General features: G+C 37.7%; 1 protein-coding gene across 2 annotated transcripts in view; it reads right to left on the bottom strand.

Annotated features, from left to right (window-relative positions):
• Positions 1 to 5,566: 5,566 nt before the first annotated feature.
• LOC127435405 (transcription initiation factor TFIID subunit 3-like) overlaps positions 5,567 to 27,735 on the bottom strand; it is a 91,207-nt gene continuing 69,038 nt past the window's right edge. For both annotated transcript variants that reach the window (XM_051688865.1, XM_051688866.1), the window contains 4 exons: positions 12,076 to 12,155; positions 8,573 to 8,828; positions 7,259 to 7,365; positions 5,567 to 6,134 (listed from right to left, as the gene is read on the bottom strand). In XM_051688865.1, coding sequence (XP_051544825.1) covers positions 6,020 to 6,134; positions 7,259 to 7,365; positions 8,573 to 8,828; positions 12,076 to 12,155 — 558 coding nt within the window. In that variant the 3' untranslated portion in view covers positions 5,567 to 6,019. The remainder of the gene's footprint in view (positions 6,135 to 7,258; positions 7,366 to 8,572; positions 8,829 to 12,075; positions 12,156 to 27,735) is intronic.

Genomic DNA, 27,735 nt, shown 5'->3' with positions numbered 1-27,735 from the left:
TTTGGTTTGATATTTTGAAATCTAATAGAAATTACATTCTTAAAGTTTTAAGTGTGACTTATGTGTACACATACTTATTGGGGCCACTGTATTCAAGAAGATTATATATTTGGGACATGAATAAAATTGCACTTGAGAGATTGGAAGACTTTTCAAGATTTTGTATACATGTAATGCTTGTCTCTGTTTATCTTTTTATTTCAACATGTTTTGAATAAAAACCCTTAATTGAACAATAAAACTTTTGTTTATAATAATTAACTCAGCAAATCCGTACAATTTAAACACTAGGGCTGTTAATAAATTATTAATAGTTATATATGGCGATTAATTAAATTAATCACAATTAATTTCTAGTATTTAGAAAGGCCCTCAAATAAAAATAATCATAATTATTATATTTATATTATATTTAAATAGTTATAAATATATATGAATGTCAATTTAATATATATATATATATATATATATATATATATATATATATATATATATATATATATACAGATGAGCAAAAAAATAAAAACAAAATGACCACACACAGGTGAAGTGAATAACGTATGTGTGTATATATATATATATAAATGATTTTGTAGTCAGTGAACCATTTTTGTGTTGATTTTGATGTTTGTTTTGGATCATTGTCCCGCTGGAAGATCCTACCAGGGCCCATTGAAAGCTTTCTGGCCAAGGCAGCCAGGTTTAGATTTTGTATCTGTTGGTATTAGATAGAGTCCATGATGCCATGAATCCAAACAAGATGTCCAGGACCTCTGGCAGAAAAACAGTCCCAGAACATTAAGGATCCAGCACCACATTTAACCATGGGCATTGGGTACTTCTTCATCTCTGTGTGCATCAAACCCATCTCTGGTGTTTGCTGCCAAAAAGCTCTTTTTTATTTTTTCATCTGACCATAGAACCCGGTCGCATTTGAAGTTCCAATAGTGTCTGGCAAACTGAAGACGCTTGAGTTTGTTGTTGGATGAGAGCAGAGGCTTTTTATCTTGAAACCCTCCAAGTTAACTTAGTACACTACTATGCGTGTGTGTGTTAACTGTGCCTTTAAGCAGCTTGAAAAATTCCAGAAAATGATGTCAAGCCTTTAGACAATTAGACAATTAGCCAATTAGCTTCTGATAGGATGTATACTGAATTGGAGGTGTACCTGTGGATGTATTTTAAGGCCTACCTTTAAACTCAGTGCCTCTTTGTTTGACATCATGGGAAAATCAAAAGAAATCAGCCAAGACCACAAAAAAAAAATAATTGTGGACCTCCACAAGTCTGGTTCATCCTTGGAAGCAATTTCCAAACACCTGAAGTACCACGTTTATATGTATAAACAATAGTATGCAAGTATAAACACCATGGGACCACGCAGCCATCATACCGCTCAGGAAGGAGACGCATTTTGTCTCCTAGAGATTAACATAGTTTGGTGTGAAAAGTGCAAATCAATCCCAGAACAACAGCAAATGACCTTGTGAAGATGCTGGAGGAAACAGGTAGACAAGTATTTATATCCACAGTAAAACGAGTCCTATATCAACATAACCTGAAAGGCTGCTCAGCAAGGAAGAAGCAACTGCTCCAAAACCGCCATAAAAAAGCCAGACTACAGTTTGCAAGTGCACATGGGGACAAAGATCTTACTTTTTGGAGAAATGTCCTCTGGTCTAATGAAACAAAAATTTTTGTTTGGCCATAATGACCATCGTTATGTTTTGAGGAAAAAGGGTGAGGCTTGCAAGCCAAAGAACACCATCCCAACCGTGAAGCATTGGGGTGGCAGCATCATGTTGTGGGGGTGCTTTGCTGCAGGAGGGACTGGTGCACTTCACAAAATAGATGGCATCATGAGGAAGGAATATTATGTGGATATATTGAAGCAACATCTCAAGACATCAGCCAGGAAGTTAAAGCTCGGTCACAAATGGGTCTTCCAAATGGACAATGACTCCAAACATACCTCCAAAGTTGTGGCAAAATGGACAACAATGTCAAGGTATTGGAGTGGTCATCACAAAGCCCTGACCTCAATCCGACAGAAAATTTGTGGGCAGAACTGAAAAAGCATGTGCGAGCAAGGAGGCCTACAAACCTGACTCAGTTACACCAGTTCTGTCTGGAGGAATGGGCTAAAATTCCAGCAACTTAATGTGAGAAACTTGTGAAAGGCTACCCAAAATGTTTGACCCAAGTTAAACAATTTAAAGGCAATGCTACCAAATACTAACAAAGTGTATGTAAACATCTGACCCACTGGGAATGTGATGAAAGAAATAAAAGCTGAAATAAATAATTCTCTCTACTATTATTCTGACATTTCAAATTCTTAAAATAAAGTAGTGATCCTAATAGGCCTAAGACAGGGAATGTTTTCTATGATTAAATGTCATGAATTGAGAAAAACTGAGTTTAAATGTATTTGGCTAAGGTGTATGTAAACTGTACATACTGTACAACTGTATATACAGTACTGTGCAAAAGTCTTAGGCACATAAGATGTTTCCCAAAAATATTTGTCTCAAGATGGTTATTTATATCTGCTACTTTATTCTGTCAATAGGAAATATAAATTTTATACTCCCAAACATTCCTTTTGCAAATAGAATAGAATAGAATAACAGGGAGCCCTGTAACAGATGGCATGGCCCTCACAGAGCCCCCCACTGAACATCAGGTCAGTCTGGGATTACAGGAAGAGACAGAAGTAATTGAGACAGCCTAAATAAATAGTGTATAGATATAATGTACAGATTTTACTCTTTCGGAAGGAAATTGGTACTTTAATTGACCAAAGTGGCATTCAGCTGATCACAAAGTATAGTCTGGACATTACTGATGTAAAAAACACCACCATCACTATTTGAAAAAAGTCATTTTTGATCAAATCTAGACAGTTCCAGCAGCCATCACTCCAACGCCTTATCCTTGAGTAATCATGCTAAATTGCTAATTTGGTACTAGAAAACCACTTGCCATTACATCAAACACAGTTGAAAGCTATTTGGTTCGTTAAATGAAGCTTAACATTGTCTTTCTGTTTGTTTTTGAGTTGCCACAGTATGCAATTGACTGGCATGTCTTAAGGTCAATATTAGGTCAAAAATGGCAAAAAAGAAACTGCTTTCTCTAGAAACTCGTCAGTCAATCATTGTTTTGAGGAATGAAGTCTATACAATGCTTGAAACTGACAAAAAACTGAAGATTTCATACAAAGTTGTACACTACCGTCTTCAAAGACAAAGGACAACTGGCTCTAACAAGGGCAGAAAGAGATGTGGAAGGCCAGATGTACAACTAAACAAGAGGATAAGTACATCAGAGTCTCTAGTTTGAGAAATAGATGCCTCACATGTCCTCAGCTGACAGCTTCATTGAATTCTACCTGCTCAACACCAGTTTCATGTACAACAGTAAAGAGAAGACTCAGGGGTACAGGCCTTATGGGAAGAATTGCAAAGAAAAAGCCACTTTTGAAACAGAAAATCAAAAAGAAAAGGTTAGAGTGGGCAAAGAAACACAGACATTGGACAACAGATAATTGGAAAAGAGTGTTATGGATCTTAACCCCATTGAGCTTTTGTGGGATCAACTAGACTGTAAGGTGCGTGAGAAGTGCCCGACAAGACAGCCACATCTATGGCAAGTGCTACAGGAAGCATGGAGTGAAATATCACCTGAGTATCTGGACAAACTGACAGCTAGAATGCCAAGGATCTGCAAAGCTGTCATTGCTGCACATGGAGGATTTTTTGATGAGAACTCTTTGAAGTGGTTTAAGAAGTTCTGAACATTTCTTTCAAACTGTAATAGTAAATTTTCACATTATTAATGTCCTGACTATACATTGTGATCAGCTGAATGCTACTTTGGTGAATAAAAGTACCAATTTCTTTCCATAAGAGCAAAATCCAAACTTTTGGCCACCAGTGTATATACAGTACTGTGCAAAAGTCTTAGGCAATTAAGATGCTTCACAAAAACATGTGTCTTAAGGTGGTTATTTATATTTTCAGCTTTAGTGTGTCAATAGGAAATATACATTTTACAACATTTCTTTTGCAAAAAGAATAGAAAAACAGGGAGCCCTGCAACAGATGGCATGGTCCCCACAGAGCCCAACACTGAATATTGAGTCAGTCCGGGATTACAAGAAGAGACAGAAGCAACTGAGACAGCCGAAATAGTTAGAAGAACTGTGGCAAATTCTCCAAGAAGCTTGGAACATCATATCTGACAACAACCAAGAAAAAATGTATCCAGGCGTACCTAGGAGAACTGGTGCTGTTTTGAAGGAAAAGGTGGTCACACCAAATATTGATTTAGCTTTTTCATGTTTACTGGATTTTGTATGATGATAATTGATAAATGAAAACTATTTATGGCATTATTTTTGAAGACATCCTCACTATGCAACATTTTTCCTAAGTGCCTAAAACTTTTGCACAGTACTGTGTGTGTGTGTGTGTGTGTGTGTGTGTGTGTATGTATATATATATATATATGCATTGAATTATTTAAAAATTCTGCATTAAATAATTTTTATTTGGAAGCTTTTCCCTGCAAATAGGTCTACTGATATATGCGATTAATTAACTGGCATATAATGTAAATAATTAAAGTTTTAATAGATTGATAGACCTATAAATACAATATTAAATATAATAATTCAGATAATTAAAATAAATAACATTTATATAGTACTGCATTAATTAGGCAATACAATGTGGCTTTAGAAGGCATTTTATTGTTTATTTCCATACAATTGAACAAAAGCCTATCATTGGCCTACAGTCCACAGCAATTCATTTTGCGATAGGTAGACTTTATATAAGGGCTTTTCTAAGGACGCTTCAATGTACACGTGTCAGACGGACACTTTTTGAGCAGTTTGTGTAATAAACAGCATTTTTTAAGTTAAAAGTTAATTTGAAACATTAAAACATGTCTTGATACCCCTGCATTGGAGTTTCTCTCCATCCAGCTGTGTTTGAATGGAAGAACAGGTCCTCATTTTGTGTTGTCTGCTGTCAGTAAGTGTGGTTTGTTGGCTGTGCAGCTGGAGTTGCTCTCTCTGCCCACTGCTGACTGAGACTTGCAAAAACATGAAGGTGGTACTTCAAGCTTGAATTGTTCTGATTGTTATAAAATTCCTTATTATGCTCAGATGGCGTAATAATTACGTTATTAATTAAGTTATTGTTTATATAATTAATCACACTGAAATCGCCCTAAAACGACATCTCTTTTAAACTCATTTACAATTCAGTTTTTCAAAGATCATTTGAGAGAGAAAAATGGAAAATTTAATCCAAATGCCAAACTAACCAATTGCCCATCAAATACTAATAAAACACAAACTTAATTTATTGTTTTGAGACAAGACTTATTTAAAATGTTGTATTAGGGTAATTCTCGGATAAGGTGATCACAATGATTCCGCATTCTTAAGAAGTTGTCAAAGTTTAGTGACGCTGCATATTTAAAGATAATCATGAGTGGTCAACCTATTTTTTCACACTAAAATACAACGCCAAGACAACAAAACAATAAGATGTGAAAAAGCAACTTTTAATTAAATCCATAATAAAATGAAACTGCACCTCCAGTCGAAATCAATCCGAAAAACGTTATTAAAAAAGCAGATTATAGTATAGAATTTTTTTCCCCCCTCTTGGGTTTTGATGAATCAGCATGTACATTGAACAAACTTTAATGAGGGTGAACTGAGAGGTTCATTTCAACACTTCTACTGAACAACCATGAGCTCGGTACAAAGATCATACAGACATACTGTGCGATTCTCTACATAAAAAAAGTAACATATACACGTTTTAAATTTTCATTTTAAAAAATACATTATGATACCTGACACTGAGGTAAGTTAACCGAGTTAAAAGAAGGGTTGGGTGAAAAAAAAACAAATTACAAACAACTGCAGCAAAAGAGTTGGAAATGAATTAAGGCAAAAACAGATGAACACGGAGACAGGAGAAAAAATTAATGTGGGTCAATGCACTTTGCGTTTCCTCTTTTTTGTTTTCTTGTCTTTCTTCTTGCCAGCACATTTTACACAGAACCACGACTGGTCCTCTGGAGGGGCAGCTAAAATACCTACACAGGGCCTGAAAGAGAAAGAGTCTTAGTTACAAGATAACTCTTATATAAGTAGAGATTTGTTTGATCAGCACACTTACTATGCCGAGTTTGCATTTTCCGTATATTTTCACATATTGCAAAAAAGTATAAAAATGTATATAAAAATACTTTGAAGGTATCTGAAGGCTTAAATGCTTGAAATAGCCATAGCAGCCATATCACTCTGTAGATCTAGACTGGTTACCCACTGAAGCTAAGCAGGGTTGAGCCTGGCCAGTACCTGGATGGGAGACCTCCTGGGGAAAACTAAGGTTGCTGCTGGAAGAGGTGTTAGGGAGGCCAGCGTGTGTGTACTAATGCCCCAGTATAGGTGGAGACACTATACTGTAAAAAGGTACCATCTTTTGGATGAGATGTTAAACTGAGGTTCTGACTGTCAGTGGTCATTAAAAATCCCAGGGCACTTCTCGTAAAAGAGTAGGGGTGTAACCCGGTGTCAAAATCCCCCCATTGGCCCTTATCCATCATGGCCTCCTAATAATCCCCATCCATTAATTGGCTGTATCAGTCCACTCTCTCCTCTCCACCAATAGCTGATGTGTGGTGAGCGTACTGGCGCACTATGGCTGCTGTCGCATCATCCATGTGGATGCTGCACACTGGTGGTTGTTGAGGAGAGTCCTCTGTTCACTGTGTAAAGCGCTTTGAGTGTAGTATCAGAAAAGTTCTATATAAATGCAACATTCATTCATTCTTGAAATTAGTTTTGTAAAGAAATATAAATTCTATTTACTTTTGAATTTACAAACCTAACATTTTACAATTTTAAAAGTGCCCAAAATACATTCAATACAGTTTAAAAGCATCTCAGGATGCACCTCATAAAGTTGGTTGAGAAAATGCCCAGAGTGTGCAGAGCTGTACACTACTTGTACGCTATGCAAAGTGTAAGCTAAAATGCAAAAAATGTTTTGATTTGTTTCATGTTTAGTTTGAATGACTTTTTAAAAGGTGGAACACAGTACTAATAAAGAATGAGTAGGTGTGATTAAATGTGGTAGTTTATCTGTATGATGTAATAAGTGGTGAGTTGTGTATTTTGAAGCTGAGGTGTGAAATGGTGAAAATGGCAATTAAAACAGGTTTTTACCAGTGATACCAGTCGTCGCACTCGTCACAGCCAATCATCGGACTGCCGTCATCGGGTTTATTACATCCTGGACAAATCCAGATCTGATTACCCCACTCATCCCGAATCTGTGACAAACAAACAAATTTAAATTGCAAAGTCTCACATCCAGCAACTGTCTTAAACAAAAGTGATATTGCAGTCTTAATATATGAACTATTTCATTTTATTACACTTATTTAAAAAATTAATAGTTCCAACTCTAAATTTTGAAGAGTAGTGTTTAAAGCATATACGTAGACACTCATGATTACATAAGTTGAATTCATTATTGGACCGATAGGTGGATTTAATTGCCAATGCCGATAACAATATCTAGAGAGCTGGATGGCCTTTATAATCAAGATATATACACAATACAATTTAATGACAGCAAATGAGAACACATAATTGCTGAAATGAATTGAACACTTATTTTGCACAATATTTACTCAAATTTGCAAATAAATATTATAGGGCTGTGAACAGTTTACATTTTTTAAACGTTTCTATGATTAATTGTGATTAATCATGGTACATGAATACTACATTACTACAAACATTAAGATACAATAATAAATATATTTACATTATAATTTGTCTAAAAGAACTTGCAAGAAATTGTTAAGAAAAAGGCACCATGTATTTTAATTATTTAAATATGTACATGTTAAAATGTTCCATTTTTGGGTTAATTAGACACATTTTTACAGGTATAAATCTTTGATAAATATTTTATTTGATATCTTCTGCTTTACCTTCTTTCATTACATAAGTTAATATATTTTCTGCTTCTGCCAAACATTCCTTTGTGAAACTGTGAATAGAACAGAAATAGAACAAGGAGTGCTGCAACAGATGGTATGGCCCCCACAGAGCCCAGATCTCAACATCATTGAGTAAGTTGGGGATTACATGAAGAAACAGAAGCAACTGAGACAGCCTAAATACACATAGTAGAACTGTGGCAAGTTCTCCAAGATGCTTGGAACAACCTTGCTCAAGTGTACCTAGGAGAATTTATTTTTGTATTTTTTATTATTTATGTTTACTACACTTTGAATGAAGTTAATAGATACATACAAATTATTCATGGCACTATTTTTGAAAACATCTTCACTCCATCCAATTCCAAGACTGTCAGTAGATTTTGGAACAAACACACTTAATGTTAATTGGCAAAGCGATATGGTTATTGGCCAATCATCACTTATTAACTATTTTACTTGGCAGAAGAATTATTTGTTGTGATTAATGTTAAAAAAAAGTTTGCCTGTATGTATATGTGAGACTCACCACGTATGCACTGACGGTTTCTGTGACGACGCTGCATCCACGTGCTTTGGCTTGGCTGGGTGGGGGCTGAATGGGGGCAGGTGGGAGTGCAGGGGGCAGGACAGGTGGAGGGCGGGGTGGGGGCACCACAGGAGCCAGGGCAGGTGGAGGGGGGACTGGGGGGAAACGCATCCGAGCACCAGGACCAGACTTTGCCACTGGGGTTCGTGGTGGTGGAGGGCTGGGCTCTGAATCTGGGACCACCTTACTGATCACACTGGCCAAAACACAGAGAAAGGAAGAAAGGGCTTGTAAGGTTACTTAATTCATAAGTTAACTAGATTATTTGTTGTATATATAATTAATAGGGATGCACATAAATAAATTTGAGTCAATACCAAGAATTATTTCTATGTCAAGTCCGTTAACAGACAGAAACCATTCGAAACATTCATTCAGTTCTTTATTGCACTACAGGTCTCGTTCTTATGCTACGGTCTATCAAGTTTAGGCAGATTGTCCATTATTTGCGAAGAACTTAATGACACAGTTTTAGAACAGCCAATATTTTGTCAATTATTTCTGATACAAACACTTACTTTCCTCGATAGCCAATATAATGGTCAATATTATGAATCTATAATTGTTTTTAAATGTTCACATGAAAGCTCTGATTGAGATTTTTTGATATCGGGAATCACAGTTAATTAATTAATTATTTTGAATTATTTTAATGTCATGGTAGATAACCGTTATGATGGTGGATATTTTAAATTTGTACGTTTTTGTCCGATACAAAATGCATTCACACTTAAGTTCTGACCAGTGGCGATTTCTCAGGGCCAACAAAGCCTTCTCTGCTGGGGTAACATGCCTAATAAATAAATATTTTTTCATCCTTTCATTCTCATTGACCTTTTTGCCTATGTATTTTCAATAGCTTTCCACTCCTAATTCATCTACAAACGAATAGCAAAAAACAAAAAGTTTATCCAATCAGAATTTATTCCTCGATGCTTACAAGCAAAGCATGACAACTGTTTCACAAATCACATGCCCGAAGCCATGCTCCTTAGCCGAAGCAGCGCGTGAGTCTGAGCTCCACCCCGTCAGGCCTTTAGAATTTCCACAGAATCACTCAACACTGCAGTGAACGGGCATCTAAAGTCAGATTGTCAGATTCATCAGCCAATCAGATTGATTTATTTGTTCTTGGTGGGTGTGGTCTTTAGGATATGTGATGTACATACATGCTGTACATAATTTGAAAGCGAAGAGCACGAGATTTTGCCTAGACTTAAAATGCACGGGCCATGGCTGGTTCTGACCAAAGATAAATCAAATCAATAAAAAATAATGTAGAGTATAATGCACAGTTAAAAAGATTAATAACTGTTTAGTATTTCTGTATCCTGGTATAGAAAAACAGGATAATAATAATAAAAAAAAAAAAAAAGGTCCTGATGTTATCGGTTTCCAATATTGTCTAATTCAGATGATAATATTGGCTTATATTTGTCACTGAAATATTATGCATTCCCAGGGTTGGGGAGTAACGGAATACATGTAATGGGAATACGTATTTAAAATACAAAATATAAGTAACTGTATTCCACTACAGTTACAATTTAAATCATTGGTATTTAGAATACAGTTACATTCAAAAAGTATTTTGATTACTGAAGAGATTACTTTGCATTTTATTGTCATTTGTTTCATTTAATATTTAGTCCTTTCAGATGGAAAACATTTATACATATAAATGATGCGATCCAAAGTGCATTTGAACAGCGGTGAAACACTTTCTTATGATGTGTTACATTCATACGAGCAGACAGAGAAGTAAGTTTGAAGTGAGTTTGGAGCAGAAGAAATAGAAATAAACCTTGTGTAAATCGTCAACTTTACACTAAGCTAAAATGCTATTTCTAGCCATTTTACATACACGTTACCAGGCACGATCATTTTTTTTATCAAGAAAATTCACACTGGATCATAATTTCTTTTTTCTAGTAAGACCTTTGATATCAGGGCAAAAATCGTATTCTTGATGATAATTTTTGTATGGTTTTCCTGTAAAAATATCTAAAAATCAGTTTGATTTATCTGGTTTTAGAAACAACACTGCATAAGATATTTAGGTTTTTCAGAGAATGTATTTTTAACATGTGTATTTTGTCTTACTGTACTGGCAGAGTTTTTATAGTCAAAACAAGTGAAAAAATCTACCAGTGCTGAAGAAGTAATCCAAAGTATTTAGAATACGTTACTGACCTTGGGTAATCCAACGAAATTCGTTACAAATGACATTTTACAGCATGTATTCTGTAATCTGTAGTGGAATACATTTCAAAAGTAACCTTCCCAACCCTGTGCATTCCTAATAATTATATTCCAGGATTAGAGAAGAACTCTGTGTTCATAATTTTAGCACAGTTTGAGTTTTATATTAAGTAATATCAGTCTTTTAAATGATGCCAGATGTTATGATTAAACCCTGCTGTTGCTGAGTAACAGAGTGGACAGTGGCGCTTGCTGTGGTATTGACACTGAGAAGGGCGTGTCAAACGGCCAGCTCCGATTGCACACACAGACACTCATTATATATGCTTTATCTGAGTGACACCTCTCACGTGCACACAACCACACACACGCACAGGGCTCCCTCACAGGGAAGAGATGGTGTGAGGTATGCCCTTTCCAGGATGTGACCTTGAGACCTCTGTGAGGTCAAAGTTCACCCGTGCCCTTGTTTCCACATGCATCAAAGGGGCATCTGTTGAGATCTCAAACAATTTACACAGTAGCTTTAAAACAAAAAGTATTTTAATAAATAGTGCATCCCTAAAATCTTTCAACCAACATTTAAAAAAAAAAAAATATAAACAACATCTAAAGGTTTGTGCTTATGTAAACTCAAACACAAACACATGGACAAAGAAACACATTCTCCTCTTGAAAGGGCTGCTGATTGTGCTTTTGTAAAGCACAGACTACAGGTGCAAGACAAGAACACAGCTTAGACAACATAAAAGGCAAGACACTGAGAATAAAGGCCTTACTGTACAAACACACACAGAGACATAAACAATGATGTTTCCTGTCCTGCATGCAGGTGGAACAGAAGAGGTGTGGAAGAAATGCAAAAGCACAGTCAAAACACTGCCCAGACATCAGACTTTCTGAGTGTAAATCACAGTGGCCATTAACTCAACATCAGTCACATGTAAACGTACAGGAAGCAGTAACCGCCTTACCTGTAGTATGCATTCTGTGTGTGTGTGAGAGAGAGAGAGGGTTAAGTGGTGTGAACACTAGAGCTATTGATAGGAGTGTGCAGAAGGGGGCCATGATGGGGAGTGAGTGTATGTGTTTGCCCCCCTAAAAGACCTCACGGGCCATTTGGGACTGGTCACAAGACCCAAAGCCTGAAACTCACACCTGTATGCAGACTACCAGACTCTGACCACACAGAAAGCTGCCTGATAGCTTCAACCCTCTGTCTGTGTGTGTGGGGTACTTACATCTTGTCCTGTCCAGCGCCCACTCTAAGGGTCAGTCGTGGTATGACAGGAGATGGTGGGACACCAAGAGGAACTTCAGCCTGGACAGAGAGACAGATTTCAGGACTTCATTCTATTATATGGCTTGCTCTAATGCTGTGATTTATCAAAAAGGCCCTATACAGATTTCTGGGTTTAAAATGCGGAAGTAAAATATAGCGGAGTAAACTTTTGTAAAAGGTACATGGGAGACCATGGAAAATATTTTTGCATTCCCATTTGCTCCAAGAGAAAAAGAGAAAATACACTGTTATATTTCCCCGACTTTGCAAAAGAGAGAGAAAAAAAAAATAGAGTGGTGAAATATGGCAGAAGAGAGAAAACAGAAGAATGAAAGATGCCAAATTTACTGTCACTCCCTCAGCAGCTGAATTAAAAACCTCATTGCAGCAATGTTGACTAGTTTCTTTTATTTAAATGAATGCCAGTGTTATATAACACAAAGAATGAGGTTACAAAATTTCAATTAAATAATTATATTGCCGTTTAGTCAATTCAAATGTTGAATCGCGATTAATCGCAGATTTTGAAATATGGCACCATATATACTTCTTTTCCTGTCAAAATGCATTTACTTCCATCTTAGCAAAGAAAACCAAACAATATGTAACAATATAGCATCAAGCGGCAATCATCGGGGGCCAAGCAAACATGAACCTTATTCACAGTAGTACCATTTTTGGTTTTTGACAAGATGAAAATGAGAGTGTGAGGGACACACTTACAGTTTCTTCAATGGGTTGTACTGTTGTTTAAAGCATTTTGGAGCATTATGCGGACAAAACATTGAAAAAAAGAATCTTTCCAAATAAAAATAAAAATATTGAAAAAAAAAATCAGTAGACAAGAAACTTCACAAAGTTGTGAATATTAAATGTGACCTAAAACCTCAGAATGTTGTTTTCTCTGCGTTTAAATTTGTATTATGTTTGAGAATTTCATTCACAAGATACAGGCCAATTAGTCATTATAGGCCACACCCAAAAACATATTTGCCTATATCTTCCAAACAATTTAACAACTCACAATTATTTTGATGACGTTTTGTCAAGAGGGTCTCTAGATGACGTATATAATATTTCACGCAAATTGGTGAAACAGCCTAGGATAAGTTCAAAAAAGTAGTTTAAAAAAAATAAAAAATATATGTGATAAAAATGTTTTCTCACGGGAATGAAAATCCATGTGACCATATCAAAGATTCTGCACTCAAAGATTCAGAAAAACTACAAAATTTGATTCTCACTTCATGCTTGAACCCCTAAAAAAGAAAATCCCAACAAATACAATAGGGTTCCAGCACCTTTGTGCTTGGCCCCCTAAATATAATGCTTTATTAGCAATTTCCAAACAAAGACTTTCTCAGTATAAAGACAGAAATGCACTAAAATATCACCAATTCAAGTAACAATAAACATTTCCCAAAGTCTAAGTAGGAGTTTGACTAATTGAAAGAACAGTCTCCCCACATATGATGCATATTTATTGCATATGCATTAAATCCCTTAAATTCTCATCCTCTACCATATTAATCTGCTGGTAGACTGTGGCTATCCACTTTCCTACAGCAATCGTGAAACTGCGTTCAAGATTCGCATAAGGGCACCAGTGTCTCTTTGAACTACACAAGAAAAGCACTTGCAGACAAAAACGTCTTATTCTGCATTTTGGTGATAGTTAAGACTTGACGTGCTTCTGTGGTAATTAAAATGCTCCTTACATAGGCTGACAGTACTTGATTTCTATCACAAGTCCCATCTGGGCTTGTTTTGTACATCAAATAGTGTTAAGAGGTCCTTTCTCCATCATTTTATCACTGACAGGGAAGCACTGTGTGTTGTGAAGTGTGTGTCAGTGTAATGACTTCGGCAGACACATTACAAAGTTTCCACCCTTCCAACAAGCGTTTATGCTGGTTTATTCTGTATTAACGGTAAATGTGTTAATCGCAATGAGGAAAAATTAATGCGTTAAACTTTAATTAATCACATGCGTTAACACTTTAATTCTGAGCGCTCTAAATAATAAATACAAAAACCTAAAACGTTTGCTAGATTTACAATGATAAATGAAGGTGGAAATGCACAACCACGGTCTGTGAAAAGGGTCCATATGGATGTACCGATATAGATTTGGCTGATACATACAACAGTTAAAGCTAAGGCACTGTTTTTCCGCATGCCGTTCACTGTCAAAAGCTCAGTCTTTCGAAGTGCAGTCTTTAAAAAGCAAGCCCATACGGACGTGTTTGCCGCACGTGCACTACAACTGCTTAACGGCAGGTGCATGTGTAGATGACGCGCAAAGACATGGACTGTCTATGTGTCCAGGAAAACTGGGAAGCATGTGGACAGTCCGGACCTATTTTGGCCTTTAGTTCCAGTCCTCTAATCTGATTGGACAATCAGTGTTCCAAGAGTGCTGACATTTAGTATAACAGCACTAGCATGCTTCAATGTTTGTATAATTCTGATTGTTCGTGTTTGTGCCATTCCAGACTGGCTTTTAGTCTTTATTTTCCTCAGCGACAAGTTATATAGTTTTTTTTTTATAAAGCTTTTGTATAAAACCAATATCACACTCGCAATAATGCTTTATGTACTGAATATCAGTATACCATTTGAAAATTAGCTTCCCTACTTTCAAAGTTGCTTCTTTAACTTATATGGATTAGTGGCGTAGCCAGGAACAAGGCTCTAGGTGAACTTCATGAACTGAAGCACAATACAGTGACATGTACGGTTTACAACTGTTTTATCCTTGGGTAACATTATAATGACTTAAAAGTCCATACATTTGTTTAGTTTTTAAACACAGAAGGTAGGCCTGTTAATGTAGCCAAATATTGGGCTTAATAAATTTAGTCATGAAATCTGAAATCAGTGATGATTTGCTTCGTCACAAATCTTTTACATTCACTGGTTCAAATTTCATTATGGATAGGAAATAAATGCAAAATGCACTGTGTGAAATAGAAAAACTAAGGAGGCAAGAGGATTCAAAGTCTTTACTGAATATCCTTTATTCAAATAGCAAGAAAAAAGCAACACTTAACTTACTTTTCATAAATGATCGCATGCAATAATGAATAATGACACAGAAAATCAAACTTGGATGTATGAACTTTCTTAATATAAAGTGCTGGCTATTTTCCTCAGTTTCATGTGTCTTTTGCGAGTGCGTGCACATAACTTAAGACATCCTCTGAAACGCATTGGGTAACTTTGTGTAATAAGTGATTATTAAATGTATCAAATTTTCATAATCAGATTTATTTTTACATTCCTTTATACTATTATTAAGCATAAAAAAACTAAATATTTTGGGTGGCATTTGCACATCCTGGCACACCTGGGGCTCCACCACTGCTATGGGTCATTTACAAACTGTAGCCAAATACTGTTCTGTACAGAGCCAAACTTAACAACTATTTGTTAATGTAGTGACAAAATTAGAAGTATGGCATGTATGGAAGTTTAGAAGATGGCAAAATGTTACTATGGTTATCATCACTAGGTCACCCTTCAGAGGTTTGGAGTGACTTCTTTATTCCGTAAAGACACAAAACAACAACTTAAGTTGTCAGTCCCAAAAATGTGTAGTGTACCTGACATGATACATCTTAAGTCAGCTATTTAACTACGAATCTGCAACTAACAGAGGCCTCACCTCAAGCAAGCGCACACACACGCTGACACCTAATACTTAAGAGGACAGCATAGTGTCCAGCTAATCCAGTTCAGCAGGCACCAGGATCAACCTTACCAAAAAGCCCTCTATGTACACACACACACCATCTCACACCTCTGATGCTGGCATTAGTGTGACTGTCCAAGCCAGTGGACGCAGAGAGGAATGGGTAGAAGTGCATGGACAGACCTGGTAGAAATATGAAAATGACAGAATGGGATGATAAACTGAACAAAGCACAAGAGAGATGGAGGAGGTGATAGCTGGAGGAAAAGACTGGTGCATGGTGTGTCTCTGTTTTTTTCAGATGTTTAATGGGAGTGAGGTGCTCTTTGTCTGTTTGTGTTGGGGAGAACCCCTGCTGCTATGGTGCTTTTGTCTGCCCAGATCCCCCATAATACCGCTGCACTAATTGTTTAACACAGAAACATGTATTTTCTCTCTTAAATGTTTTTGTTTTATTGTTGCGCCGTGCATTCATCACAAAGCCTTTGTGGATTTGGAAACTCCTCCCTGTGTCTCACTTGCTCTCTCTGTACCCAACCTATCCTCTCGCTTTCACATCCTTGCTTCAATGCAAAGAGGAGAACATGAGTATCAGCAGAATTGAGAGGATGGCTGGCAGGTTGCATCATTTGGAGAGAATAGCAGTGTAAGAAGCTGTGTTAGCCACTGCATTAGCATATATGCATCAACAAATCTGCCGTGTGATGCCAAAAAAAGAAAAAAGAAAAAAAAACGACTGGAGGTATGCCTGTACTCGCAATTCTCACTCTTCAATTCACTTTCAGATGCCATTGTCTCAAATAGATGGCTTTTATAAAGTATTTTAACCATGACTATTGCACATTCTTTCTAGAGATACGTGCAGAAGAAAGAACCGCCAACCCGTATTGCTCCTATATAAGGGATACACTATACTGGGGATATACAAGGGCTGCAACTCTAAACTGCCATAAAAAATTAATCAGCAGTTTGTACTTCAGTTGATTAGATGAGCTCTTGAGTTAGCGCTGGACTCGGCACAATGAACTTTAGACTTCTGTGTAAATCTATGGAAAACTCCCACGGAAAACCTGCCAAACTCGGTCCCAGTATATCATGCTAAAACGCTGCTGAATCTACCGAGCTACTTCTTTTCCCAAAATGATCAGTATACAGCAGAACATGAATTGAAAGCATCTCTGTTTTGACTAATTGTTTGATCTGACTGCTAAAAGTTGAAATTTTTACACAAAATGTAATAAATAATCATATTTATTTTAAAGTTGATAACTGGCCGGTATTCACATACAATATAGTGAGGTTATGTGACCACAACAATGTAGCCTATTATTGTTTGAAAAGTTGAACGTTGCAAAATTTCTACAGTTTCCTTTAAAAAAAAAAAAGTGAAGGCAGTAGCACACATTAGCAGCGTTTCTGTTTTCGGGCCAAATGAGGGTGTGATAGTGCCAGGGCCAGTCGCATTCCCACTGTCATTTCCGGGGCTTCATCATGCCACCTCGGGACCTATGGCCAATAGAGCTGTTCAGCCAAGACGTCAGTCAATTTGTAGGCGAACCCGGAAGTCTAATTTGCCATGGGTTCCCTCTGGATTTTCTATGGGTTTTTATAATGGGGTTTTTGAACTCATGAGTTAAATAAGGTCTGTGGTAAAAATTACTTGAAGATATGTGGACATTTTGTTCTACAACATAAATTACACACTTTCAGACCCCAAACGTGAATTTTAAAGCCGCCGTGTGTTTTAAAATAAATAAATAATGTAATACAATAAAGTTTCAAAATTCATGTTTGAGTTATGACTGTGCGTAAATTAATGTTGTAGAACAAAACATCCACGTATCGTCAAGTCTTATTTTACTCATAAGTTGAAAAACCCCATTGTAAAAACCCATAGGAAAATCCAGAGGGAACTCATGGCGAATTCTCTTCTGGGTTTTCTGGACTACAAGCTGAACAGCTCTATGGCCTTTGGCCCACCGATTATTTAGGTGGGGTTAATGTCAAAGGCGGAGTTTTGCAAGTTTGTGTATCCAGTGCACAACAGTACAGTTTCGGGAAAAATTCAAAAATTGCGGATACAGTACAAATCTATTAAAACGTACAATGGACAAAGCGGTGCCCAAAGAAATAACTTTCCATGGTCCGAGATCATGGACGGTGTGCTGGAACATTGTCCCGCTGTTAGTGGAAAGCATGGGACTCGGGACACTCGGGACACCATGGCATTTACAGTCGGTGAGTCAACGCTGACTTACTGTATCTTGCAATGTTGTTTACAAACGATATAAAGTTGATATTCTAGATAACTAGATAACTTGATACCTCAGCTTGAGCTTCCCTCTTGCTTGTGAAATGGGTGGGGTGTGTGATGTTGGCACCAGGGTGGCGTGTTAAGGGCAGGTTTTAGGGCAACGCTATGGGGCTACTGGCCCGATGGTGGGAACACATATCGATTTAGGTCTTGCAGTTCAAGATCCGGCTTTTGGCCCCGGCTGGCCAGTTGATAGCCCTGGTTCACACTGGCCCGATAGTGGAAAAGTGGCTACTTTAGGAAAACGTCATTAAAAGATGTCATTTTAAAATGTAAATAGTTTCAGGTTGCAATATCTCCCACTTGGAACATACAAGAGGGGACAAGTATTTACTAACCACAGTGGAGCTATAGGAAACAGACGTCCAACACACAAGTACACACACACACTTCTTGACCTCCCCAAGGAAGGAGCTAAGGCTGTGAGTCTTGACGATAAGGCCCATGCACGTGTGTGTGAATGTGTGTGTGCACACACTCAGGGTCACCCACAATGTTTGGACGAGATAGTACTATCTGCTTATGTTAATTAGTCTTTAAGTGGTTGAGGAGGTGGGAGCAATGTCTTTCTCCCTAAAAGTGCCCCGTTCTACTTAACCTGCTCCTATCACGATTAGTCCTGCTCATTCAAACACGCACCACTCGCACTCCCACCATAAATGGCTATGGGATCATGCAAATTGATTAATCAGCTTCTAAATGAATGTAAAGTGCTGGAGCTAGCACAACCCAGAGGGCGACATCACTCTTTAAAAGCACTACAAAGTAAGGAATCGATGACAACATTTTTCATAAAATTTTTCATAAAAAATAAAGATATAATTAAACCAAAATAAAGGCATCAATCATCTCTTTCATTTACTTTTCACACTAATGACCCTGATCTCTATATCTGGAAAATATATCTTGTAGTTTTGGCCCCCATGAATGTTTTGGTTAACTTCATGTCTTCTATAGCACAGGCAACACAACAACAATGTCAGCCACAACATTAAAACCACCTGCCTAATATTGTGTAGGTCCCCCTTGTGCTGCCAAAACAGCGTCAACCCGCATCTCAGAATAGCATTCTGAGATGCTATTCTTCTCACCACAATTGTACAGTGCGGTTATCTGAGTTACCGTAGACTTTGCCAGTTCGAACCAGTCTGGCCATTCTCTGTTATCCTCTCTCATCAAGGCGTTTCCGTCCACAGAACTGCCGCTCACTGGATGTTTTTTGTTTTTGGCACCATTCTGAGTAAATTCTAGAGACTGTTGTGTGTGAAAATCCCAGGAGATCAGCAGTTATAGAAATACTCAAACCAGCCCATCCGGCACTAACAATCATGCCACGATCAAAATCACTGAGTTCAAATTTTTTCCCCATTCTGATGGTTGATGTGAACATTAAATTATGCTCCTGACCCGTATCTGCCTGATTTCATGCACTGCACTGCTGCCACACGATTGGCTGATTAGATAATCGCATGGATGATTGCTGGTGCCAGACGGGCTGGTTTGCAGTGATGGGCAGTAGCTTCACTACAAATAGCGAAGCTATTAGCTTAACTACATTTCTGAGTAGTGAGGTGGTAGCTTCGCTTGTTTTTAATCAAGTAGCTTTTCAGTAGCTAAGCTATAGTTTTGACTAGGTAGCGGCGTAGCGTTGAGAAAAGCTACACCATTACATCATGCCTTGTACCCGGTATTTACTATCGCCAGTTTTGAATCAAAACTAAAGATGTCCGATCACAAATTAATCTCTCATCTGAGTCGATTCTTTAAAATGAATTGGTCACACGTGATAGGAAAGCAGTCTGAATCTGTTCGCTATTCAGTCTGAATGAATTATTTGTGCATGCTCTCACTTGCCAATAAGCTCACGGAATATTTTATAAAATGGAAAATAAAGATAACGCTAGTTGCAGTGGATCTACAATCAGTGGAAACGAAACCAGCAAATGCGCTCTATCATTTGCCAGTGATGGAGGTCTTTATAAAGTTCAACACGTTTGCAGCTTGTAAACGACTTCTGCAGGTAAATACATTTTCCAACCAAAAGAGTATCAAAACATGTATTAGCCTACATGAAAACACATAAAAAAGTACCATGACATTACCATGTTTTTTGGACATGTACATTACCTGGATGCACTATGTTAATACAACAGTATTTGAATATGGTAATCATATATCAATTAACCATGGTAGTAACATGGTATTCTTTGAAGTACATTGAAGCACCATGCAAATACAGAATGGTACATAAATATGGTAATTGTATATCAAAGTACCATGGTATTACCATCTGATACCATCAGAAATCACACCCAGATGTGCTCACACACACACAATTTGGCCTCTGATGATATATCCTGAAATTCTTTGTCTAGCTGCTGTATTTCTGTACTGTATAGATGAATATATAGATGAATAGTATACTGTATGTACGTAGAGTTTTTATACAGGAATGTGCAAATGAAATTATGTTTAAATGGGTATGGGTTTGTAGAGGTAGTAGTCTAAACCTGAAAAATAAAATGTAAAAATAGTGATTTTTTCATATTGAACGTGCTTGTAGAGGTAGTAGTATAAATATGAAAAATAACATATAAAATAGTGACTTTAAATGTTGAACACATGGGTTTGTATAGCATGTCTAAATATGAATTTACATGTTTGTTTGTTTTTTTTACGTGCACACAGCGTATGTATTGCACCTACTGTATACTTGTATACTGTATTGCACTAAACTGTAATATACTGTACCATGGCTTTGATAAACATCATGTGAATATGTCTTTTAGGTGCTTTGTCTATGACGCTATGCTCCGTGCATCTGCGGTTGAAAAAAATATGAAGTAGCTTAAATGTAGCAAACTACTTTTGACATGTAGCTTGTAGTATAACTTGCTACTTTCTCTGAAGTGTAGCTTTTAGCTTAGCTTAACTAATTTTTCTGTTGAGTAGTTTGTAGCTTAGCTTGCTAAATATTTTGAGTAGCTTGCCCAACCCTGCTGGTTTGAGTATTTCTGTAACTGCTGATCTCCTGGGATTTTCACACATACAGTCTCTAGAATTTATTCCGAATGGTGCCAAAAACAAAAAACATCCATTGAGGGGCAGTTCTGTGGACGGAAATGCCTTGTTGATGAGGTCAACAGAGAATGGCCAGAATGGTTCATACTGACAAAGTCTACGGTAACTCGGATAACCTCTCTGTACAATTGTGGTGAGAAGAATATCATCTTAGAATGTTATTCTGAGATGTGGGTTGGCGCTGTTTTGGCGGCACGAGGGGGACCTACACAATATTAGGCAGGTGGTTTTAATATTGTGGCAGATTGGTGTATTTAGTTGTACGTATATTGGCCATATCACAATACCAAAATTACAGAGATTCCTTCAGATGTTTGGAGTCCATCTTAGTAAATAGTTTTGTGCTTGCCCATGCAAAAGTAGCTGCCATGAAACAGGGTTGTTCTGAGTGGATTTTAATGCATTGCATCAAATCATTTTAAAAGACTCAGAGTTTCATTTGAGGCATGTAATAGCAAATAAAGTGGATATCCACTAGCATAACTGTATATTCTGCTATGTTTTCGTAGTCTACAAAATAGTCTGTACTGAGCTTTTCTGTGCTGTGCTTAAGACTCTCTCTACACATTTTACGCTGTTTTCCTGTGTTTTCTGTGCAGTCACTCGCGGAGACTATCATTGCTTTATCTAAATTATTTATTTTCCCATGCTGAACTTTTTTGATGGTATGACATATGTCTGATAACCCCGCCCCTAAACAGCATGTACAAAACCAACTGTGACTGATGGCTAAACATGTCAGTTAGAGTGCTTTTTCTGTCTAAGTGGGCAGTTCTTGGCCAGTTTAAGCTGCAATACAGTCCAGAACAGGGTTGAGCGATATGGCATAAAATATGATCATGATACATTTTTTTATAATATTGTTAGATATTGATATTTTTCATAATATACATTTCATACCATTAACCTCTTAACATCCGGCCTCTTTTTGTGCATGAGCTTGAAAACGACATACCCAAAGTAAAACTCTTCCAGTTCTTGAACCCTTTGGTCTACAAACACAAACTTCAAAACTCGTGTGAAAGTAGACACTTAGACATTTGTTATTCAAGAGTAAAAATGTATCATAGTAGTATAAAAAAATTAGAGCTATTCAAATATTTTGAATAGTGACCGCAAATATTATTTATAATTGTATTTTTTTTATTTTTTATATATATATGCAAGACTATGCGCAGTGCCCCAAAAACACATCTGATACAAAGCCACATGTCTGATGATGGTCTGACACAATTTTGAAGTCGATATGACCAAAATTATTTGTTCCATAATGATTTATGCAAGTGTACTTCCAAAAAAAAAGGCCAATTGGAGGCGCCAATAGACCACTTGTAGTAACTCCGTAAACCAATTATCAAAGTGGTTCAAAACACAATTTGTTTATATTTCAATGTAAATAATACCACACAAACCAATTTATTATTTATTTTTTTATTATTTAGGAATATATTATAATGCAATCCATATATATTTATGCATTTTATAAACAATGCGAAAAGAACATTGCAATTTGAAATGTTGCAATGGAAATACACTTTTACATACATTAAAGATGCTTCTGTTAATTTTTTCCCCATACAAATGCAAATTGACTTAGTAATTTTTCAGAGCTTTTGCTCTTTAGCCACTGCCTCAAGCCGTGAAGCCTCACTCTCCCCGGCTTCGATCACCATCAGTGAAGCCTGGTGCACACCTGCTCCCAATGCAAACTGAACGAAAAGCAGTGGAAAAAAAATGCATTGGGAGCGCGTGCAAAGCCTGGAAGGGTGGCTCATCTTGGCTTGAATGTCATGCAAGAGCCCCCTGGATGTGCAGTTGAACAGGGGGTTTGATGAAAAAAAATGCAGTAGGGAGGAGCGGTTCCTCCATGCCATCAGTGATGGTGACTGAAGCCGAGGAGGGTGGCTCCCCTCGGGTTGAAAGGCATGCCCTGGATGTGCAGTTGAACAGGGGGTTTGAGTGAAAATGCAGTCGGGAGGAGCGGTTCCACCAGGCCCTCTGTGATCGTGACTGAAGCCGAGGAGGGTGGCGCCTCTCAGCTTGAGACAGAGGCTAAAGGCCCTGGGTGAACGGCAAAACAAAAGCAGTGAAAAAAGTCAATGCATTGGGAGTGCCTGCACTCCACGGTCTAACTCACGGTGAGCAAAGCCGGGGAGGGTGGCTCATCTCGGCTTGAATGACATGTCCGAGCCCCCTGGATGTGCAGTTGAACATGGGGTTTGATGAAAAAATGTGCGTGTTCTCCAAACTCTCAGTGATGGTGACTGAAGCCGACGAGGGTGGATCAGATCGCTGATCCAAAAGCTGAGTTCTTTGTCAACAGTACGGCAGTAACACGCTATACCTGCACAGCATGCGTAAAAGCGCAAAATCTACACAAACACAGTCCATGGTTTTCCACTCAGGGATCAGGGATATATACAACCCTCATATTGTTGTTTTCATCTTTTCATTAGGTACACGACCCATTAGACAAAAATGATCTAGCTCTTCATTGGCTGGCTTTATCCAGAGACAAACATGGATGACATAATTCTTTACGTCACTCGTGTCGACTGTCCTGTTTGGCTAATTTGAATGATTACCCAATCACAACTGCACAGAAAATTTTGAGGGAGGGCTCATTTTGTTCGTAAGACCCTCCCAAATACCATGTTTGGGTGTTTTGCTACTGAAACAAGATTTCACAGAGAATGGACATGAATGATAACTTGTGTTGAATAAATAAAACCTGAACAAAGACAGATTGATCAATATTTCTTCATATTTCTACATTTTTGGACTAAAATCTCTAATGTATTTTATTTATTGGACTCTTGCAATGAAAAGCATACTGAAGTTTAGAGGATTATGCTCATCTGTGTTTGGCTGGAAGACAATAAAGGTCAGAACATCCGGTTTCATTTTCCGTGTTTTGATTTTCACTCTTGACACGTTTAATAAAATCTTATTGTTGTAGCTTTGCAATCATCAAAATCTCTTTAAAATATCAAATCTTGAGACCCAGATCTGTCAAATGATATATTGGATGTCAATATTTGTTTACGATTTCACAGTTTAAACATGCATTAAACATAAATTAAATGTAAATAAATACGCACGGGGGAGGAAATGCCTACGGGCGAGGAAATGCCATCCACATGTTTGTTAGACTTCAAAAATGAATGTAAACATAACTTGTTTGTTTACAAGTAAACCCCATAGGATTAAGTATAAAAGTATAAGTATACTCAGTTTAGGATTTAATCCTACATAAGGTGTGTGACCTCATTTAGATGAAATTCCACAATTTCCTCATATTCAGCTGACATTTGACTCCACTGAAAGACTTTCTTGTGACACTCCACACTCCAGCTCAGTAGGTGGCAATATTGCACCATAAGCTGGACTGCCAACCGCCAATAAATACCACAAGAAGAAGAAATATTTTCTTAACTATGACAGCACTATGGATCATGAACTTTTTTTTAACTAGTACAATAGTGTTGATGTTAGAGTTGCTTTTGTTTTCAGTAGATAGCTGTACTGCATTGACAGTGCTGTCTTGTTCGGTACACAATGATATCATATTAGCCAGATAGCTAGCTAGCGAGCCTCATTACTGGTTTCCATGACAGTAGGGCTATGTAGGTGCTAGCCTGCTAATACTTACTAATAGGTTGATTTTATGACTGTGATTCAGTTTGTTAGCTAGTTGTGTGTATAACTTTGCCGAACAGCTTGCATTTTAAGTGAAACGTACCTGACTGTCTAGATGTAAAACATAGGCTAAATATAGAAAATTACTCAAAAGTTTATCATTGATATAGAAAATGTATTGTTTTCGATAAATATCAATATTGTTTTATAGCCCAGCCCTAGTTCAGACCTTTGCTATTTTAGTCAAAAATCTGGCTACGCTAGACTAGATGTTTACTATCCCAAGTCCCTATGATATTCTCATCCCTAGATATGATTCAGATCCCTACTTCAAAATATTTTTTTTTTTTGCCATTATTATCTGCCTGTGAAAATCGTAAATCTGCATGCTGAGAAAGGTAACAGCCACCTCTGCTTAACAAGTGCCATGATTTGAGGTATAATTCTTGTTCATAGCACAAATGGTGTGGTCCGAGTTATGCACCAGTTTGAATGTTTTCTTTCTTTATTTTTAATACTTTTTTTTACATTTTTTACTTTGAGCAATAATAATAGTAATTCCCTTTGCAAACAGCCCTAATTAGTTTTTAAAAGACATGAGGACCTTTCCCACTGCAGGAATTAATGCCCGTTTTAAGTATGTTTACTCAGAACTACTACTTTTAGTTGTTTTTGCAAATGAGGAACTATAGTTCCTCTAAGCCATTTATAGAGATTTTTTAGCTACTAATCCAATTTAGGTACTTTTTGGGAGAACACAGACTATAGGAGGTGCTGCACTCTGTGATTGTTCAAACACGTATGATGCAAAAAGCAATGAGAAAAGCGTGGAGTAGGCAGCTTCCATGAGTAAACAAACTTGTAGATGCTAGCCTGCCACTCAAAGGATTGCGCTAAATTTTCAATTTCATTAACAGAATTAAAATAAAACCAACAAAATTTCTAATATGTGTGTGTGAGGGGTGAGCAGAGCTGCTGTGGTTTGAGATTTTATTGCATCTTTACTGTGTGACAATACAGCAAATAAAATTATTACTGGATTATTACATTTAATTTTTCCTTGGATAACGGACATAAATAATAAGATGTTTATCGAGAATGGGTAATTGAAATACACAGATCAGCCACAACATTAAAACCACCTGCCTAATATCGTGTAGGTCCCCCTCATGCTGCCAAAACAGCTCTGACCCATGGATTCCACAAGACCTCTGAAGGTGTCCTGTGGTATCTGGCACCAAGACGTTAGCAACAGATCCTTTAAGTCCTGAAAGCTGCGAAGTGGGGCCTCCATGGATCGGACTTGTTGGTCCAACACATCCCAGTTGCTCCAGATGCTCAATCGGATTGAGATCTGGGGAACTGTGGCCAAGTCAACACCTTGAACTCTTTGTCATGTTCCTCAAACCATTCCTGAACAATTTTTGCAGTGTGGCAGGGTGCATTATCCTGCTGAAAGAGGCCACTGCCATCAGGGAATATCGTTAACATTAAGGGGTGTACATGGTTTGACACGTGTCAAAGTAACATCCATATGAATGCCAGGACCCAAGGTTTCCGAGCAGAACATTGCGCAGAGCATCACACCGCAGGCCTGTCTTCTTCCCATATTGCATCCTTCTGCCATCTCTTCCCCAGGTAAACAATGCAAATGCACCCGGCCATCCACCTGATCTAAAAGAAAAAATGATTCATTAGACCAGGCCACCTTCTTCCATTACTTCATGGTCCAGTTCTGATGCTCACGTGCACATTGTAGGTGCTTTCGGCGGTAGACAGGGGTCAGCATGGGCACTCTGACAGGTCTGCGGCAAAGCAGCCCCATACACAGCAAGCTGCGATGCACTGTGTGTTCTGACACCTTTCTATCATGGCCAGCATTAAGTTTATCAGCAATTTGTGCTACAGTAGCTCTTCTGTGGGATCGGACCAGACGGGCTAGCCTTTGCTCCCAACGTGCATCAGTGAGCCTTGGGCACCCATGACTCTGTCGCCGGTACACCAGTTGTCCTTCCTTGGACCACTTTTGGTAGGTACTAACCAATACATACCGAGAACACCCCACAAGACCTGCCATTTGCTCTGACCCAGTCGTCTAGCCATCACAATTTGGCTCTTGTCAGAGTTGCTCAGATCCTTATGCTTGCCCATTTTGCCTGCTTCCAACACATGAAATTCAAGAACTGACTGTTCACTTGCTGCCTAATATATCCCATTGTGCCACTGTAATGAGATAATAATTGTTATTCACTTCACCTCTCAGTGGTTTTAATGTTGTGGCTGATCAGTGTATATTATAAATTTAATTTACAAGACGAAAGTGTTTCGTGCCTGTTACTGCTTTTTAATCACATCAAGATGTCTTCTTTCAGTCAATGGGTGAGTAGTTCATTACAGTATTTTATTTTGAGTCATAAAAACCTTTATTGTAAAAGATTGTGTTGATAAATAGGGTTATAGTACATTTTCAACCTGTTTTTAGCTGAGTTCAGTGTGTGCTGCATAATTAAAATAGGCTGTCGTAGTAAAGTGTAAAACTGTAACCGAAAGACACAGTTTGTGTAAAACAGCCATAACAAAAGTGTAGGTCCGACCCCCCCCCCCCCCATTGCTTTTGAATTGCACGTGCAAACTATGTCAAAAGAAAAACACTAGATGCCGTCACTACAGGGGTTCTTTTGTGTGTGCAAATGCAAGAGAGGTAAAAGTCTCTTTGAGTGTGCCAGTCCTCTTAATAGTTCTCATCTAGAAAGTTCAATGAGGAAGCACTGGGACTGCATGAGGGATGGGGGCCTTTCTTATTCCTGAAAACCAGACAGGAAGTGGAACTGACTTTAAGAGCAGCTGAATTTCAGTTTACAAGGGTCATAATATTTTTCAGACACATATTG

Source organism: Myxocyprinus asiaticus, chromosome 45 (assembly GCF_019703515.2).
Source record: "Myxocyprinus asiaticus isolate MX2 ecotype Aquarium Trade chromosome 45, UBuf_Myxa_2, whole genome shotgun sequence".
In the NCBI taxonomy this organism is placed as follows: domain Eukaryota; kingdom Metazoa; phylum Chordata; class Actinopteri; order Cypriniformes; family Catostomidae; genus Myxocyprinus; species Myxocyprinus asiaticus.
Note: the sequence above shows the minus strand (reverse complement) of the source record. Positions and strands in the feature narration are given on the sequence as shown.